The sequence below is a fragment of the Plectropomus leopardus genome, chromosome 13 (genome assembly GCF_008729295.1).
Source record: "Plectropomus leopardus isolate mb chromosome 13, YSFRI_Pleo_2.0, whole genome shotgun sequence".
Taxonomy (NCBI): Eukaryota; Metazoa; Chordata; class Actinopteri; order Perciformes; family Serranidae; genus Plectropomus; species Plectropomus leopardus.
The window spans coordinates 21,375,432-21,393,178 of NC_056475.1; the positions used below are offsets into that span (position 1 = coordinate 21,375,432).

General features: G+C 36.9%; 1 protein-coding gene across 3 annotated transcripts; it reads right to left on the reverse strand.

The window, feature by feature from the left end:
• Window positions 1–528: 528 nt before the first annotated feature.
• LOC121952340 (transcriptional coactivator YAP1-like) lies at window positions 529–13,981 on the reverse strand. 3 transcript variants are annotated; one of them, XM_042498951.1, is made up of 9 exons: window positions 13,735–13,981; window positions 13,193–13,424; window positions 10,021–10,220; window positions 8,692–8,846; window positions 6,223–6,324; window positions 5,903–6,003; window positions 5,555–5,676; window positions 4,774–4,874; window positions 529–4,223 (listed from the first exon to the last, which is right to left on the reverse strand). In XM_042498951.1, exons 2-9 carry the CDS (start codon window positions 13,394–13,396, stop codon window positions 4,042–4,044), a joined length of 1,167 nt encoding a protein of 388 aa, XP_042354885.1. In that variant the 5' UTR covers window positions 13,397–13,424; window positions 13,735–13,981; the 3' UTR covers window positions 529–4,041. The 3 variants fall into 3 exon arrangements, with proteins under 3 accessions (XP_042354885.1, XP_042354888.1, XP_042354886.1); XM_042498954.1 differs by lacking the exon at window positions 6,223–6,324 and having other exon boundaries at window positions 13,735–13,980; XM_042498952.1 differs by lacking the exon at window positions 13,735–13,981 and having other exon boundaries at window positions 13,193–13,716.
• Between the last annotated feature and the right edge of the window lie 3,766 nt (window positions 13,982–17,747).

A 17,747-nucleotide genomic window follows, 5' to 3' on the forward strand; every position in this document is an offset into this window, starting at 1 on the left:
ATGTTATATACTAGTTTTATGCATTGTAGCATCATGGACATTTTATTTTGTATATTTTGACATGCTTCTTGTTTTCATACTTATTTTTACTTTCTTATATTCTCTATGTTATAAATCAGAGCAGCTGTGATGTATCACAATATTACCCATCAAAATAGATTTCTGACAAAGTGACTGACTAAAATGCTTATTGTAAACAGTTCTGGTTAAAACAAAGTTTATTATTATTCAAACACTGGCATATTCAAAGATTTGTTTTCATAGTGTTTTTGATGACAAAATTTTGATGACATGATGCTTGGATACAGGATTACAGATTTCATACATTTCAAGCATGAAAGGTTTCTTCGTGCACCAAGCTATACAAAGTACCACTCAAGTCTGCACTAGCCGAGAGCCCCTACTTGTCATATCCAACTGACGTCAGTGAAATTAAATTAAATTATTTGCAACTAAAATTACAGACACAATGCAAGCCAGTTAACAACCATAGCATGGACAAGAAAGTAGAAGCAACTACTTGCCAGATGTAATTAAAAGTTTATTAAACAGAAACACCTTTAAAATGATTACAGTGAGAGTAAGAGGAAATATATTTATATAAAGCACATGCATAAAAAGGTATAAAACAAGACTGATTGCCTCCAAACTCTGTAAATTGGATAATAAAACATCATTATATGTAACATACATTGCAAGTGTCATGCATGCTAAGATAAATAAAAGGCTAGGTAGTGTGTTGCATTATGTGTATGAACAGTAAGGCCCATGGTACTTTAATTTAGAAAAGATCAAGTGACTTGGCTCTATATTTGGGGATGTTGTGAATGAAGTTTTTACCTCTTAATACTGTATACATAAACAGGAAGCTGGTTATAAGAAATGCTCTCACTGATAATTAACAGCTTCATATTCAGATAAAACATAAACACACTGCAGAAACAACCCAGCGGATAACAAAAAAAAAACACAAAAAAACAGATTATATATTTATTATATAGTTTAACTAAAAGAGGAGAATTTAGGAGCTCCCCTTACTGATGTTTGCCTTATGTATTACAGCACCAGTAAGCACTAAAACAGTTAGAACAAAATATACCAAGAACACAGCATCCGCAATTAGTATGTTGCTTGACTGAAATCCATTTTTTAAGCACAGACATTTTCTCCTTCCCACTTACATAACAGCTCTTTAAGAGTGGAAAAAACTTGAGGAAATTACAACTCTATTGAGTGGTAGCGACTAATATTTTAATAGCACTGACAGGGATAATTCTAAGTGATTCTACCAGTGATTTTGCATGTCTTAGTTTTTTTTTTACAACACACATTTTACATCACTGCTAGTATTAAGCAAACCACACTACTCTGCTTTGGAAACTTAAATGTGTTTTGTACTGTTCAGGCATCTAATCCTTAAAATGTGAATTTATATTTGCAGGATCTTAAAACTTGCTTCTGTCATGCAGTGTAACCATAGACTTTTAAATTAGTCAGGATTATTCATAAATATTAAGAAATGGAAGGGAGTTTTTTTAATATTAAACCTTTTTTGTATTTGTTTTGACACATTAATAGATTAAAATTGAAGATTGTATATGCAGGAGATAATTTTTTAAAGATGATTGTAATATTGCCCTATATCATTTATTTTTCTCTTCCAACTAACCGTAATGATCTTCTGCAAATTGTAGTCCTTAAGAAACGTATAATGATACTGTGATCCACCACAATACAAAACCACATTAAGTTATGATATAAAAAGCAAGTTGCAAGAGTTTGTCAATTGATTTTGGAAATAAATGTAAAGATGTTTTGTAGTGAGGGAGCTAAAACTTTATGGTTATTGGTGTATGTCTTTCAACGGGAAGAACAAACCTATGATGACATTGAATGAATAGGCACTAAAGATGTTAAAAAAGGGGATTTATAGGAATGTACATGGTCAATAGTGTTGAAAGTGAGAAAAATGATTAATTGAATATTTTATAGAAGCCACTGAGAGCTAAAATCTGCTGCACACTAAGGAGAGAAAACATTCAGGCCCTGATGGCAACTGTGGCATCTTTTCTTAAACAAGGGGTGGACAGAATAATATTACAACTGTACAATATGATGCAATCCAATAAAACAAATCTCCAATAAATACTATCTTTGTGAAGCTTATATTCAATGCTGGAGTGGACAGAATGACTGGAGCTCTTCAAAATAAAATGCAATCCATTACAAAACATTATTAACAAAACCTGACTATTAGCAACTTAAAAAAGGTGATATATAGCAAGACTGATGCAAGTTTTTTCTGACTGTTTTAAACATACTTTTATGAAATAAAACTGAATTTTAAAAAAGAGCAGAAATGCTTTTTGACACATAAAAGGCGGCTTTAGTTCAGGGCGTCATCTACCAACTAAATCAATCTGAAGACCGGATGCGTCAGGATTAGTTTCCTCTTGTGTTGGACTGCATTATAGTGAACACATGCTCATTTACTGTAGATCCTCTTTATATTCCAGTATCCCTCCTGTACAGAAAGTTCCTAAAAAGACACTTTACTGTAGCTTTAGTGCCTAAAGTCCAGTATCCTGCAAACTTTATTTCTCTAAATGTAAAATCTTCTGACAGGCTTTTATTTGATAGTCTTCTATGTCACCAAAGATAAAGCTCATCCTTCTTGACTTAATGACAAAAAAACTTAAAGATATTCCAAAAAAAGACTGATAGGTGACTCTGATAATTGCTTTAATACTGTTTTTTTTTTTTTTTTAGCTCATGAGCATTTGTTTTTAAAGATTAAGAGTAAACTGTCTTTGTTAGTGTTCTTAATATTTCATTTTTTCACCACAAGGGTGCGTCCTCTCCCAATGGTTATGTGAGCATTTTGTTTTTTTTCCAAGCAGAGATTTTTGGTTTATGGAACCATTGCAGTGTTAAATTCTTTAAATTTATCTCTTGCTCTTAGTCCTGCCGCTTTTTAAGTACATGTTTTAGATAATTGAGTGCTTTAAAATCCCAAATTACAGGCTGCTTTGAGGTAGTAGCACTAAATATTGTTCTTTATCCCAAATGCTATATGAAGTAATTGAGGGGAATATCTTTTAGGGTTGGGAATTAAGAAACAGTTCCTATTGTCAGATCCATTGGAATTGTATGCCTGCCTTTGAGCTCATCAATTCCTGTTATCAATACCAACATGTTTTTTTCTGAAAGTTGCAAGTTGAAAATTATGATGTCAAACTTGTGCATCTGTAGTGCTGAAAACTTGCAACAGGGAGTCACAGCAGAGAGGAGGCAGCTGTCCAAAGTGTGGCTATATTTCATCAAGAAAGATGACAACAGTGCTGCTTGTAATGTCTGTAAGATGATAACGCATATTTGCTACTGTTTCTGGACCATGTGGACTCAGAGATAATGAAAGAGTTGTGTTGAAAACCTGTGTGGGTCTACTTTTTTCCAGCTCAGAAAACAGAGCAGGAATCTATGTGGCAATACATAAGGAACCGGACCAACATAAAGACTAGATAATGGCATTGGTATCAATAAAAGCTTATCAGTACCCATCCCTTGCATCTTCTGTTATTGTTAAATATCTCTTAATGCTCTTTTAACATGTCCTTTTTGCATTTCTGTTAAATGCAACATGCAGACTTCACTGACTCGACACTGTGTTTTTAAAAGTTTCCAGCAAACACTATTACCCGAGTGGGGATAATAAAATAAATCTGCACTCTAAAATTAGCCGTGACGCACTTCACCAGAGATGATCTGAGGTTGATGACTAAAAAGAAAGGAGCGTTGTCAGAATATGGATGCTCCGTCATGCATCTATGAAAAACCCAGGCCCAAAAAGAGAAGAACACCAGCAGCTTACCACCTTCAGCCAGAGTCAGGTTTTTCGTTCCTCAGGGTGCGAGTAGTGTTAGGGATCCATCACACAACAGTAGCATATTCTCTCCGAAACGCTGTTCTGTACCAAAGATTCTCCAGAACTCTCAGTCATGTTATGAAGATTTGATGTGGTTTGATGATCTGATGGTGTGTCTATAGCCAGGTGAGCAGGCTGTCTCTGTCCATGTGCGACCCAGAGAGAACGGTCTCCATGTCCATCAGGAGGTCTGAACTGAGACCCTCTGGGATGCAGGGCATTAGCTCCTCGCCCTCAGACATCGGCAGCACAGGCATCGATTCCTGTAAGGTCATCGCGGAGGTCTCGCCGGAGTCGCCTAGAGAAAGTCAAGAGAAGAAGATGAACATGAACAGTGAGCCTGGAGGAGTTAAATATAAGCACAAGACACATATATAGGAAGCACATACATAGGAAGCATCATTTGGATGCTACTTCAGGAAGAGTGCTAAGCTCAAATCATGCTGCAGCCCAAAGTAATCACCTGTCTGAGCCTTTTTCTGTTGCCTTCAGCCATTAAAAATATGGATTTTTCCATGAAATTAGCACATTAAATGTTCTCACTTTTCTACATTCAACAGCTCCTCTCATTATTATCGACCCATTTGGGCGTGCTGTTCTCGATTTAGATAACAAATTAACAAATGCTACTTTGCATTGTCTTTAGAAAAGTTAGTCACAGGAAATCATCTATGTTTCACTATGAGTTATGTTACTATGAGTTATAGGCATATCATGGTTCCTACTTCTAAGATTAATTATTTAAAGTGAAACCGTAAAAGTCAATAGGGAACCCCAGCAATGAGTCAAGAGCATGCATTTGTGTGTGTGTGTGTGTGTGTGTGTGTGTGTGTGTGTGTGTGTATTACCAGTGTCCATGTGATCCACAGAACTCAACATGTGGTCCGACGTACGGGGTAAGCTGCTGACGCTCAGGCCGCTGTCAGTGCTCTCATTGCGAGAGTGAGCGCTGCACAAGAACACACACATAAACATTCCTGTAAGTCTGATAATCATCTGTTTAACCCTTTGAAATCTGGATTGACATCACATTTCTTGTGCTGTGTTCAGACACCTTTCAGAAGTATTTCAACCTTTGAATCATGAGCAAATGGATGTCTTCAACTAAAATATATTTACACAATTAGCATGATTCTGTATTTAAAATTATTTTACAGATTTATTAGATCATTTTCTTGTTTTTCCCTGTTGTTCCCCATTTCCTTCTAATTAGGTTTTTCAAAGAAATCAAGCCAGTTTTCTCAGGTTTCAAAGGGTTAAATACTGGAGTGATCAGCAGAAACTCTGCATTGAACTGTCAGGATGCTTTATGGATCATACCTTAACAATAATTATTACTTTTTACTGGCACTTCTCTTTAACAGATACATATTTAAAAAATAATATAAACTGACAGTGAGAGTGATAAATACTTTATTTGGGTAACATTCTGAAAGTGGCCACTCCTTAGATTTCTTACTTTCAATTGATTATTTCTACACTATGATACTGCTTTCAAAAAATATATATACTTTTTCCACTATTGTCCCTTAATTACCATGGCTTGATGACAATTAACACTACAATAAAAGGAGATCTAATGTACACTAAAATAAAATTAACATAAAAAAAAATAAAACATAAACTCACCCATTAAGTGTGGGTTCGTGGTTTGAGGATCTGATTCTGACATCCAGAGACGAGGGGTGAAGTGTCTGTGCGTTCCTGTCATGGTCCATCCCACCGGGCATCTGGTTCCTTCCTCCGGCCTCCTACAACACACACACACACGCTTATATAACAACATGTAAAAAACTCAAACTGTCAATCCATGAAACAATTTAATTACTGTTCAGTCTTGACTAAAAATGCTGCAAAATACAACCAGATAACACAAGAAATAACTTCAAAGTAAAGACTGTGTTGTGTGATTTAAAATGAAATGCTTGAGTTTTTTTTTGGCGGCATATCCAAGTACAGTTTTATTTGACCTCTGACCTGTGTGATTTGTTGAGGGAGGCCTTGTTTGCATCTGAGCCTTTCCTTTTCCTGCCTTTGCTGCAGTCCCAGGCCAAGGACGCCAGGGTTCATCTTCTGGACTGCAACATAAAATTCACAGGCAGAGAACATTTTGATAATTAAGTAAACATGTCTAGAAATTTCATATATGAGGAAAATTTGTAAGAACTTTGCGATCTTTCTTATTTTTTTGTTGCCGTACAGCAACTTGTGATGGTGGATATTGGAACAAAAAAAAAACTTCTCATTGACAAACAAAAATTGTCAATTCAGGAGACACAAATTTGATAGTTTGCTACCTAGACGCGGGTCGACCCATGAGGTGGTCTTATTTATGTGATCGATGTAGTACACCTCTCCATCGGCAGTCACAGCCTTCTCCCAGCCTTCAGGCAGTGGACCTGAATAGCAGTGAAAGTACACAGTGAGAAGGCAAATGGTGGATGGAGTGCATGGAGTGCTGAGAGTAGATTAAGTAAAAATCTGGCCCATGTCTTTAAATGTCTGTGTAGCTTCTAGTTTGTAGAGGTTTATTAATTAGAACTGAAGGTTAGTGGGTAAAGAGCGGCAGTATAGTATATTCTGTAGAGTAAAAATGCACCAAACCTATGCGCATCTGAATTCAGTGAGTGGGGGATTGTAAAAACACCACATTCAGTCAGTATTAAGTATGCAATACTGCTCTTTATGGAAAAAATAGAGGGATACTCTTAAAGGGTCTGTTCAGCAAAACTGCAAAATTAAAACAGAACAGTAACATCTCTGCACAATTAAGGTGCAGGTTTGACAACCAAAACAATAAACTTAAAAAATGCTTAACTTGTCTGTAGAGCTGAGGGGAAAATGCAGAATTGGATGATCAGTTTATGTGGGTTCATCACTACCAGTGACCTTTTAAAAGTCTTACAAGTAGTCATGTGATCCACTGTTAACATAATATAAAAATATTGACTATAGCTGCTTTAATAATTTCAATGCCATAAGTGCCACAACTTAATTTCACTCATGTCCACTGTACAGGATGCAGCAGTAACAGCAAAAAAGACAGATATGTCAAAAACAGAGGAGCCCCTGTGACCTGGGGTTTAAAAGATGAGATCAAAATTTTTCAAGTTGTTCTTATAAGACTACTTCAGTCCACAAAATGTGCATGCCATAACAATTTTTGATGAGTTTAATGGGATCCAAATTTAACATCAAATCATCTGCTTACAAACTCTCACACCTGTGCGGTGTAAGTCATCCAGTGGTAAGCTCTGTACTTCCAAAACACATGGAACAGCTCAGGTGCACTGCTCATCCATGCCTGCGAATGTTCATGGAGAAGTGACTTAAATCGCACTCTTTTGGAGGAAAATGCAATGCACTGCAATACAGTGTTAAGCTAAATCAGTTTTTATGCATTACATTAACACACACTGGACTCTGAATTTCTTAACACTGCACACTGTAGGTCAACTTAATTATTTAGACTTAAGATATTTGCACTGTAACTATACTTCCTAAAAACTGTACAATCCCTTCAGTGCACCTTTTGTACGTACATTTTGTGACAGTTATATTCTTTTTTGTTATTTTATATATTTAAATTGCTTCAATATTTTTTTCATCTTATATCCTCTTCTATTTAAATTCACTATTTTTATTCTGTCCTTTATGTTAAATTGTTTTGCACTAAAATCACCAAGTCACATTCCTCGTATATGTTAATGTACTTGGCAGTAAAACCGGATTCTGATTCTGATTCATCTTAAAATCAAAAGCATATTGAGCATACAACTAGATACCGAAGACTTGGATTACACTGGTTGTGTGAGAGTTTGTAAACAGATTTTTTAATATAATTTTGCTGTTGTTAAACTTGGCAACCATTTATTCCATTCATCAAGAATTTTCTCTGTTTTTGGATTCTTCTTTCACTTGAGAAATGCGAGATAAACAGTGTTTTCTTCTCGGAGTCAACAAAACACAGAATGAGTCATTGATACATAAATAATCATTTGCAGGGGGAAGTGTTCCTTTAAAACAATTGTCGGGTACATTGTTTTTGTTCATTGTAATCATTCCTCCTGGTCATAATGGACATAATGAAATCTCTTTCTAACATACCTGCAGTGTGAGTGATGGGGAGACAAAATCCACAAAATCCATTCAAATCTAATATACGTCCATGGAGGGATCGACGAATGTCCCGTATGGACAGGAGGAATTACGACAAAATTTGACCATGTGATTGCATCATTACAGGCAGGTGACCTTTGTTTCATGTTATGTCTTGTTTCTATCTTCTCTTATTTCTTTTGAGCTCTCTATTGTTTCCATTTTATGAAAGCAGAAATTAACAAAATTACAAAAACAGTTGTTTTTTGTGTGATTTGGCTTAACAGACCCTTTAAAATTTTGACACTGGAATCCAGTCAAAGACAACTATGGTCCAACAAGCTGTAGGACTAAACTGCTTTCACCACTGTTTCCTGAAAATTATGGATTTCTCTTAGTTTAATGGGACGCTCTTAGAAATAAATCAAATCTGAGAGTCCCATCTCTCATTTTGTCACCGTTTCTATCAGTCTTTAATCTACAGTATAAATGTGAAAATTCCCAGTAAAGTCATCAGAGCCATGGAAATGTAAAGACCAAAAGGAAAATCCCAAAGAAACCGCACCCAGCAGCAAAGACCTGACCCGCTGTTGATGGAGGTGACCATGAAAAGCAGGTCTCTGCTTTTAAAAGAAACTGGATGGTGAGGAGGGGGAGCAGAGTGGTACCTGTCTCTGGACTGATGTTTTGTGGTTGTGTAGTGGGTGCTGGGTTGCTGAGGGAGTGGGCGTGGACCGGAGTGCCGGCGATGGGATGCGGAGCTGCAGCCGACTGAAGCTGCGAAAGGCGAGGATCGTGCCAAGTGGTTGTCTTTTCCAGGTGACTGCGAACACACAACAAGTCTAAACATATCTGCATCTGTCAAAACCGCTGCAACCTGATGGATAAGAAGCACGAGGCACGTTTTTACCTCGGACCTGCTTTACCTGTACTACCAGTAGCCTTTGACAGCAGTGTGAGCTGTCGGGCCATATGCTCTCGTGAATGAAACTGGCTGAAACCACACAGGTTGCAAAACTAGTTGGAACATTTTCTGTTTGCATGGAACTGATTAGTTTGAGTTACAGTTTTATTTGTGCTGCTGCTGAAGTTTCCTTTCACTTTTAATCATATTCTCTCCAGCAAAATATTCAAGGAGGAAATTTTCTGTAATGTGACAGAACTCCATTGAAAATCTAAAGAAACTTCTCTTGGTACATTTTGAACAGGATTAGTGCAGGAGAGAGTAGTTGAAATGTGGATTGACACCAGTTTTCTTGTGCTGAGTTCAGATTATTTTCACAAGCCTTTTAGCCCTTTGAAACCTAAGAAAATTGGTAGGATTTCTTTCAGAAACATGGGAGAAAAGGCAATGAACAACTTAACAAAAAATGTCCCACAAATTACAAAAAAATTAGGTAACAAAAGGTAACAAAAAAAATGCCCTGAAAATTATATTAAAAATGGGGGAAATAACAAAAATAGGGAAAAAATGTCCAGAAAACTATATTTATAATTATTATAATTATAATTCTTAAATTATGTTATTGAAAAAATGGTTGTTTTGTTGTTTGTTGTAATTTATAGCACCCCTTTTCAGTTCATTTTCTTGCTTGTTTTGTTTTTACTTGTCTTGTTTTTAATTTTCAAGTATTTTTCTGCTTATTTTGTTGCTCATTGTCTTTTACACATGTTTTCTGAAAGAAATCAAATCAATTTTCTCAAATGGTTCAAATTAATTTTCTTTTCTCTGTTTATTTGATTATTAATGAAACTTTAATTTCTGGAAAATCAGTAAGCTATTTGAAGACATCGCCTTGAGAATGTGGGGTATTATGAGGGGTATTTCCCATTGTTTCTGACCATTTATAGACACAAAATAATCATCGCTTGCTGCTATAAACAGGAGAAGTGCTGATGTGGAAATATAGACGTTAAAACAGACTCTTTGGGTCTTTCTAACACTTCCATTGGTCTACAGTGCATCAGATCAAACACATTGATAAACTGAACCTTACTTGAGGAAATAACGTTGGCCAGTAGGCGTTTTGGCCATTTCCCAACCATGGGGGAGCGGCACGTCGTCAGGTATGATCGGTGCAGCCGCTACATCTGCTGCTTGAGTGGAGAGGGAGTTGACTGGGAGGGAGGCAGGGGAGGAATGGGCGCGGACGTGATGAGGAGTGAGGGAGCCGCACACGCCTCCATCCGAACTGGCCTGACGAGAAACAAGCAAGGTTAACAACTCCCACAACGATCCGCAAACGGCAATCAGAAACATAAACCAGCAGGAGGAAAACAGTTTGGATGGTAACCAGAGCCAAAGTGAAAAACTAACATAACAGTGAGACTTGCGGCTTTATTTTGAAATACAGTTTTATGACTTCAACCATGATGTTTTCATTTTTAGTTTTATAATTTTGTTTATTATCTTATTTTGTATTATCTGGAAATCCTTTCTGTAGTTCTCTGTGAAATTTGGTGAACAGATAAATCACTAGTTGACCAGATTTTTAGTAGCCTACTGATTGAGTTCAACAAATTTCAGAAATTATAATGTCTGAACCACACCTGCAAGTCTAAGAGATACAGTCAAAGTGTGTTTGCTGGTAATGACACAAATAATGTAAAATTTAAGTTGTTGGAAAGGCATCTTTGTTTGTAACAGACAGTTAGGAGGACAAGTGAAACTATGTGACTTCTTTCTAGTCTTGGGAAGATCAGGCAAAAAAGTGAAATCAGTGAAAAGCAAGAGAATATACTCTCACTGTGGCTTCTACATCAACTGTATACCTTAACTGCTCTAAGCATGATAAATTCATTAATCTAATCTCAGATGAGTAGGCTTCCTTACACAGGAACACCTTCAGGGACAGATCACCCACAAATGTGAAAATACATATTTTTCCTACTACCTGTGGTGCCATTTATCAGCCTAGATTGTTTTGGAACTAGATGTTACTTGACATGTGGAGCCAAAAGTGCCAAAAAATACATTTGAAAAACTCAACAGGAATGTCTCTTTCCAGAAATCACGTCCCACTTACTCAAGACAATCGGCAAATGTTGTGAGCAGTTTCATGTAGGAACTATTCTCTTTATCGAACCACATCACACACACTACTGCACTAGCTGACATTACAGCTCAGCCAAGGAAGACGTTATTACCGTTTAAGTCTTGCCCTATCATGAGCACGATCCTATTGTGAATGAGTAGATGAACACTTCCTTCTGTGCGGCAGTAGCTGGCAGGTGTAGTTTGGAGGAGAGAAAATAGTTCCTGCATGAAACTGCTCACAGCAAGGTCTGTTGGTTATCTTGAGTAAACGGGTCATGATTTCTGGAAAGAGACATTGATGTTAAGATCAATATCTCCAACACTTTGCAATTCACACCAAAACAATCTTGACCAGTAAATAGCACAACAGTTAAGAAAAAAAAAAAAAAATTTTGGTTTGGTGGTTAACTGTCCAGTGTCACTGTGTATAAAATTACATTAACTCTGTAGTTAAGTTTGGTGAACCTCAAAATGTTTAGTATTTGATTGGACTGACACACAAGAGTTAATCCAAATGAGTGCTTATTTTAAAGGGCTTAGTTTGTAATGTGTTCAGTCCGTAAGGCAATATCAGGCATATTGGATAGTATCTGCCTGTACTGCAGGTGCATCCGCCAGTAAAACAGAAAAAAAGGGTTTACTGTTTACTGTTCATAATTTCACCAAGTCTAAGGCAGCTACTTCGACCATAAGCCATTTAGTTGACAATGATATAAAGAAGGGAAGAGAAGCAAATCCTGGTATTTAAAGAGCCAGAACGATAAAAAATATAAATCTCAAGCATTTGCAACTATCCTGATTGTCAATAGGGATGCGTGATCATATTAAAACGTCATCACTGTGGGCAGATAAAGACTTTAAAACAAATATATCAACATAAGCCTGAAATTCTGCCAATATGATGATGCTTTTATCATGCAACCCACCTTGATTAGTTGAGTCAAATTTGCCCTGTATGTGGCTATTGCTGGAGATCATCATATAATCCTTCTGAAAGTTAGATAGATATTACTTTTAATTTCTGTTGTTTTACTGAAAATTAATAGCTATATTTACTTTACTTTTTCAAAGCAATCGGTTTCCTAGTTTATTTTAAGTAAGATCAACTTGTCAGATTTTACAGTAAACAAACTTAACTAAACACTGAATATTTAAACTATTATAAGCTGGTGAAGTCAATTTGCATTGAAACAATTCATTGCAAATAGTAAAAATAATTGACTCTGGCTCATAAACTGAACAAATTAATGTGAGCTCTGTTTTGTTAACAAATAGAAAATAATACAAATATCACTGATTAGATATCACTGATGACTAGCTTTAAAAAAATCTGTATACAGATTTAAGGCATAATAAACTTGGAAAACTGAAGTTGCTAAAAGTTGGACTGACTTAACTTGTCATGTTAAAGCTTCGAAAACTTCACAAAATTAAGGAAATATGAGTTTTAAGTAAACACAACAATTAGATGTAAAGTAAACATACATCCGACTAATAGTTATATTTATTTACTGTTTTCAAGGCAATCAGCTTCCTAGATAATTTTAAGTAAGAACAACTTGTCAGATTTTATATAGTACTTGAGTAAACAAGTAAATCTCACTTAAACTGATCATCACAAAGAGGATTTCGCCAATGACGAAGTTAGGAGTCTTGTGAGTTCTGTTTTCTTAACGTGTTAAAAAAAACCTAAATACGATTGATATTTTACAACCAACTTGGATTTTTGAAGTTGCTAAAATTTCAAAAGATTTGTTTAAGTTGCAAAAACTTGTGCAAAAACACAAAATTAAGTAAATATGACTACATTATAAGTAAACTTAACAATAGACATGAAGTAAACATACATTTAGACTAATAACCATATATACACTTACATTTTCAAGGCAAGTGGTTTCCTAGATTTTTTTTAAAAACTAGATCCAACTTGTCAGATTTTACAGTGTGACACACAGCGGGTAATATTTGATTATATTAGAGAAGATCATTCTGATCACTCAGTGTACTGCGCTTCTGTTCTGCAATAGTCTTTTAATGCAGTGTATACAGTGTAGGCTACTTCATGCAGTTGATGTGTTTTTTGGTGGACGTCTGCAGGGTTTGGTGTGTGTGGTGCAGTGAGCGGCACTTACTTGTCTGGAGTGTCCTCGGGAATCCGGCTGCCTGAAGAAAGAGTCCGGCAGTTTCCTCATCCTCATGGGAAGAGAGGACGGCTGTCTGGCCGACTTGCTGGGGTTCATCACGGCGCTGAAGAGGGCCTCCAGCTCCGTCTGCGAGTCCCCGCGGACGTGCACGATCTGCTGCCCGGCCGGAGGCGCGCCGCGGTGCGCGTCCATGTCGCCAAAGTTTGGTGTCGAAACAAATCTGTCGAAAAGTTCAATCGCACAAACAAACAGAGAGAATAAAAGCCAGGCCCGTTCATACTAGATGCGCCTGAGTGCTGCTGGAGTTATGGTCGGATTTGTTTACACTTTTAAATCCCCCCACCCCCACCCCATTTGAACTTTTGTGTCCTTGCGTGTCTGTTTGAAGCTGTAACATCTCGGAAGTTGATCGGCTGTGACAAGAAACTCAATGATCGGATAAAGAAGTCGAGTGAGCGCAATTTAAAGCAGCGATCGCTGACAAAAGTCAATCTCAGCAGCGTACAACACGTTACATGCCTCCCACATACCTTCAAGCAGTCAGACCGTTTCCCCCCTCTCTCTCTCTCTCTCTCTGCGTACTCCTGCAGGGAAAAAATAAATAGGAGAAATCACAGCCGGGAAAAAAACACTCAGACTGACTCTGTTTTCCGCTGCAAACTTTAACTAAAAAGCCCCTTCAAGTTCAAAAAAAACTACACATATGTGAAACTAGCAGGAGAAAAGTGATTTCAGCGAGACCTCCAAACTTTTTTCACATCCACTGTTGGGTCCAGATTCATGTGATAGTGCTGAGGGGCGGGGTTGCAGGGTTTAAAGCTGCCGCAGTTGCAGAGGAATTATTTAACTCCGAGCACAGACAGAAACCATCAGCACAAAACGAATTCAAAGTCATCTATTATTATTTTATTCGCAGCTCCAAATGCGTCAAATGAGTCATTTTCAATGGTAAAAAAAAATGCATATAAATGTGTGAAATTAGAATCAATTAATAGCCTTTGGCCATGCTTTAATTCCCCTCTGTGCAGTTTCCAGTAAGTGCGGTTTTCTGCTGCTGAAGGAAAGAGGCAGAGGGCCAAGTGTGGGCAGAGGTGACTACAGACAACCAGAGATGATATACTTAAGAGGAGAACTGGAGTCTTTTTTTTCGGGCCTGGGTCTGGTCTGGGTTTGGGGGGGTTGGGGAGGGGAGATTGGGAAGTTGCACTGAGAAAACATCCGCCCCTGATGAGGCCAACCCAGCCGGAGCCTGTTTGTCCATGCAGCCGCAGCCGCAGCGTCCTGCCCTCTGGTGGAAAACACGCGCACACTGATCCGGAGCTCAGCTGGCCTACAGATTGAATTCAAGAAAAAATGTTTGCCCGGACTGCAGTTATTATCCACTCTGCATCCAATAACTCATTCAATTATTGGGTCCTGGTGGATATACAGAGTCTTACAATACAATTGCAATTACATGGCCCACAATTTAATCGGACAATAAAACCAAAATATTTTAGTGGATAAAGAGATGAACTCAACTGAATTATGAATAACGATGTAATTTATTAATCTAAATAACTGGTGAAATTTGTCATTTTTAAAAGTAAATGTAACTATACTGTACAAATGAAGCATCTTTATAACCATCAGACTGCTGTTTGTGCATGATGAACTCATCAGCCAACACACACATCTTCATTTTAACATCATCCTAAAGTTCCCAAGGATACCAAATACATCGGGTTAAATTTTGGAAAAATGTGAAGGCTATAAAATGACGCATATTGCATCAAGATTATCTCTATTTCAATGACCACTGAGTCATAATAGCATGCAATCTTTGGTTTAAATATTTCACTGTAAAATAAATATAAAGAGAAAACAAGAAACAAGACAACTTCATGTTGAGCAGTTAAAATAGGCATTATTCTTTGATTGTTGGTTCAACGTTTATTTTTTAATTTACCAGCTGCCTCTTACCTGTCTCTTTGGGGTCTCATGTCACCATTTTGCCAACTTTAGTAGAATTTAACAAGAGTTCTCTTCGATGAAACCGCTGAGGCTAGTGTACATGCTTACAGTAAATTCAATTTTTTAAATTTTTGATCAGGTTGATTTGAAGGTCCTCTGCATAAAATTTTGAACTTCAAACACTTTTCATGCAATTTCTTGTATTCTGAGTCGATCTGTGAACTGATTTTTGCCTTTTTTTTTTGCATCAGTACCTGTAACACAGCAGTAAAAAAAAAGGGCAGCAGAGAAGCCAAACTGTGTTACTCTTCAGACCTAATCTGCTGTTTTTTTCACATAATAAATATACAGTAAACAGCATGTGTGTCTGTGGTAACATGAGCTGGTTCTGTTGGAGTTTTTGTATCTATTTCTCCTTTTTAGCAGCAATGTGTATTCATAATACAATTTATTTACCTTTTAATAGGAAAAATGTGTGATTTCGGTGTCTAAATTCATATCTCATTCAACATATTTGTTTTCTTCTGTCCAACAAAATAGCTGACCGTGGAAAATTGTACCACACTCACTACAACTCATTTGACATCAGCAGCAGTGCTATTTGCAGGTTGTGTTTTAATACACTGATATATAGCTAACTGAAAGTATAAGAACTGTCTTCTTAAACCTCTCACACTGTAAGACTTGTTTTTATATGTGAGATCCAGTCAGTAATGATGTGACAATATGTACTATTTGCACTTAAATGATCATTTGTTTGTGTGTTGCACTATGGCAACGCGCAGAAGGTCAACACAAGCATAGCTGTATGTAGTACAAACCACAGCGCAGCAGATGGCACTGTCATGCCTTAACACCTGAAACACATTGTTTTTCATTGATTCACAAAAGCAGTGCAGCTGCTGCTGGAGGAGGAGGAGGAACAGATGGAGGTTATGTAACTGTTTCTCTGGTCTTGTGATTACTACCTCCACAGGATTTCTTATGAAAAAAGTCATCTCCACACAGTTGTTAATCACCGCTCTTTCATTGCAACAGGTGACTTAATAGGTGCCTATTCACACCAAAAACAAAGCAGTTATAGACATTTGTCTAATTTATTCAGACAGATCAGTTCATTTTTAAGCATTAATTTAGGAGCTTGGGACTGAAATCTGGAAGAGAGTCAAAATGACCCCCATGATACAATTTCTGGCCCCCTCTGGCGACAATAATTGGAGGCCAGTGTTAGGATTTTTAAGTGACTGTTGTGTAGTCACTAAGTTAGCATAAAGGTAGTGGTATCTTTTGAAACTAGACAACCATCAATTGGTAACAACCATGTTGGCAAAGGTTTTTGGGAATGTTATAAATTTAGGCTACAATTTGGTGAGAGAACAACTGGCATGGCCATTTTGAAAGGGGTCTCTTGAACTCTCACCTCAAGATATCTACATGAAAATGTGTTTTTTTTTTTGGTACCCATGAGTCTCCTATAAACTTGGGAAAGCTTGTTACCAGTAAATGTTTTGTTCTGCACAATCAATGTACTTTGTCTTTTTCAAGGAAGAAATATAATAAACCGTATACAAATATTTGATGCCTTAACTCTTATGTTTACATACCCTATATAGACAAAAGTATTGGGCCACCTACACATTACACCTACAGGAGCTTTTATGACATCCCATTGTAATCCATAAGCACTGACATGGACGTGGTCCCTCCTTTGCAGCTATAACAGCTTCCACTCTTCTGGGAAGGCTTTCTACAAGATTTTGGAGTGTGTCAGTGGGAGCTTACGACAATTCATCCAGATTTTATACACCTTTGGCAATGGGACTGAATGAAACACCTGAATTCAATGATTAAGAGGTGTGGCCCAATACTTTTGTACATATAGTGTAGTTTGTAACTATCCTTTATACTTCAACAGCATAGTCAAATTCCTGAAATTCGGTTATGGCTTTGGTTTTGGTATATCACACCAAAATTACCACTATTAAGAAAAAAATGCTGGGGGCCCAATTTAGGACCCAAGTTACTTAACCCCTTGAAACCTGGAGCAGCATCACTTTTCTTGTGCTGCTTTCAGATGCCATTCACTACTATTTAAACCTCTGAACCCTGAGCAAATTTGTGCAATTTAAAAAAAAAACACACATGGGGAAAAGGCAATGAGAAACTTGGTAACTAAATTCATAATTATCATTACATATTTAAGATCATGTTACAAAATTATGATAATTCTTAAGCACATTTGCCATTTCATTTGTCTCTTTCTTAACATTTTTCTTTCTTTCTTTCTTTCTTTCTTTCTTTCTTTCTTTCTTTCTCTTTCTAATGTTCAATTTTTACTTTTATCAATTTCCAGCAGAAGGGGTCATGGTGTCAATATATATGCATCCATATATATATATATATATATATGTATATATATATATATATATACATCAGTAAGATATAACTTACTGATTGTTGTGCTTTAAAGACGCACTATGGGACACAAGAAGTATGTAAAGGGACACCACACAGTCTGAATGTTCTCATTAACTGTCCTGGCAGATATAATGTGTCATTCACATGCATAGACTGCTTTACAAGAGCATGT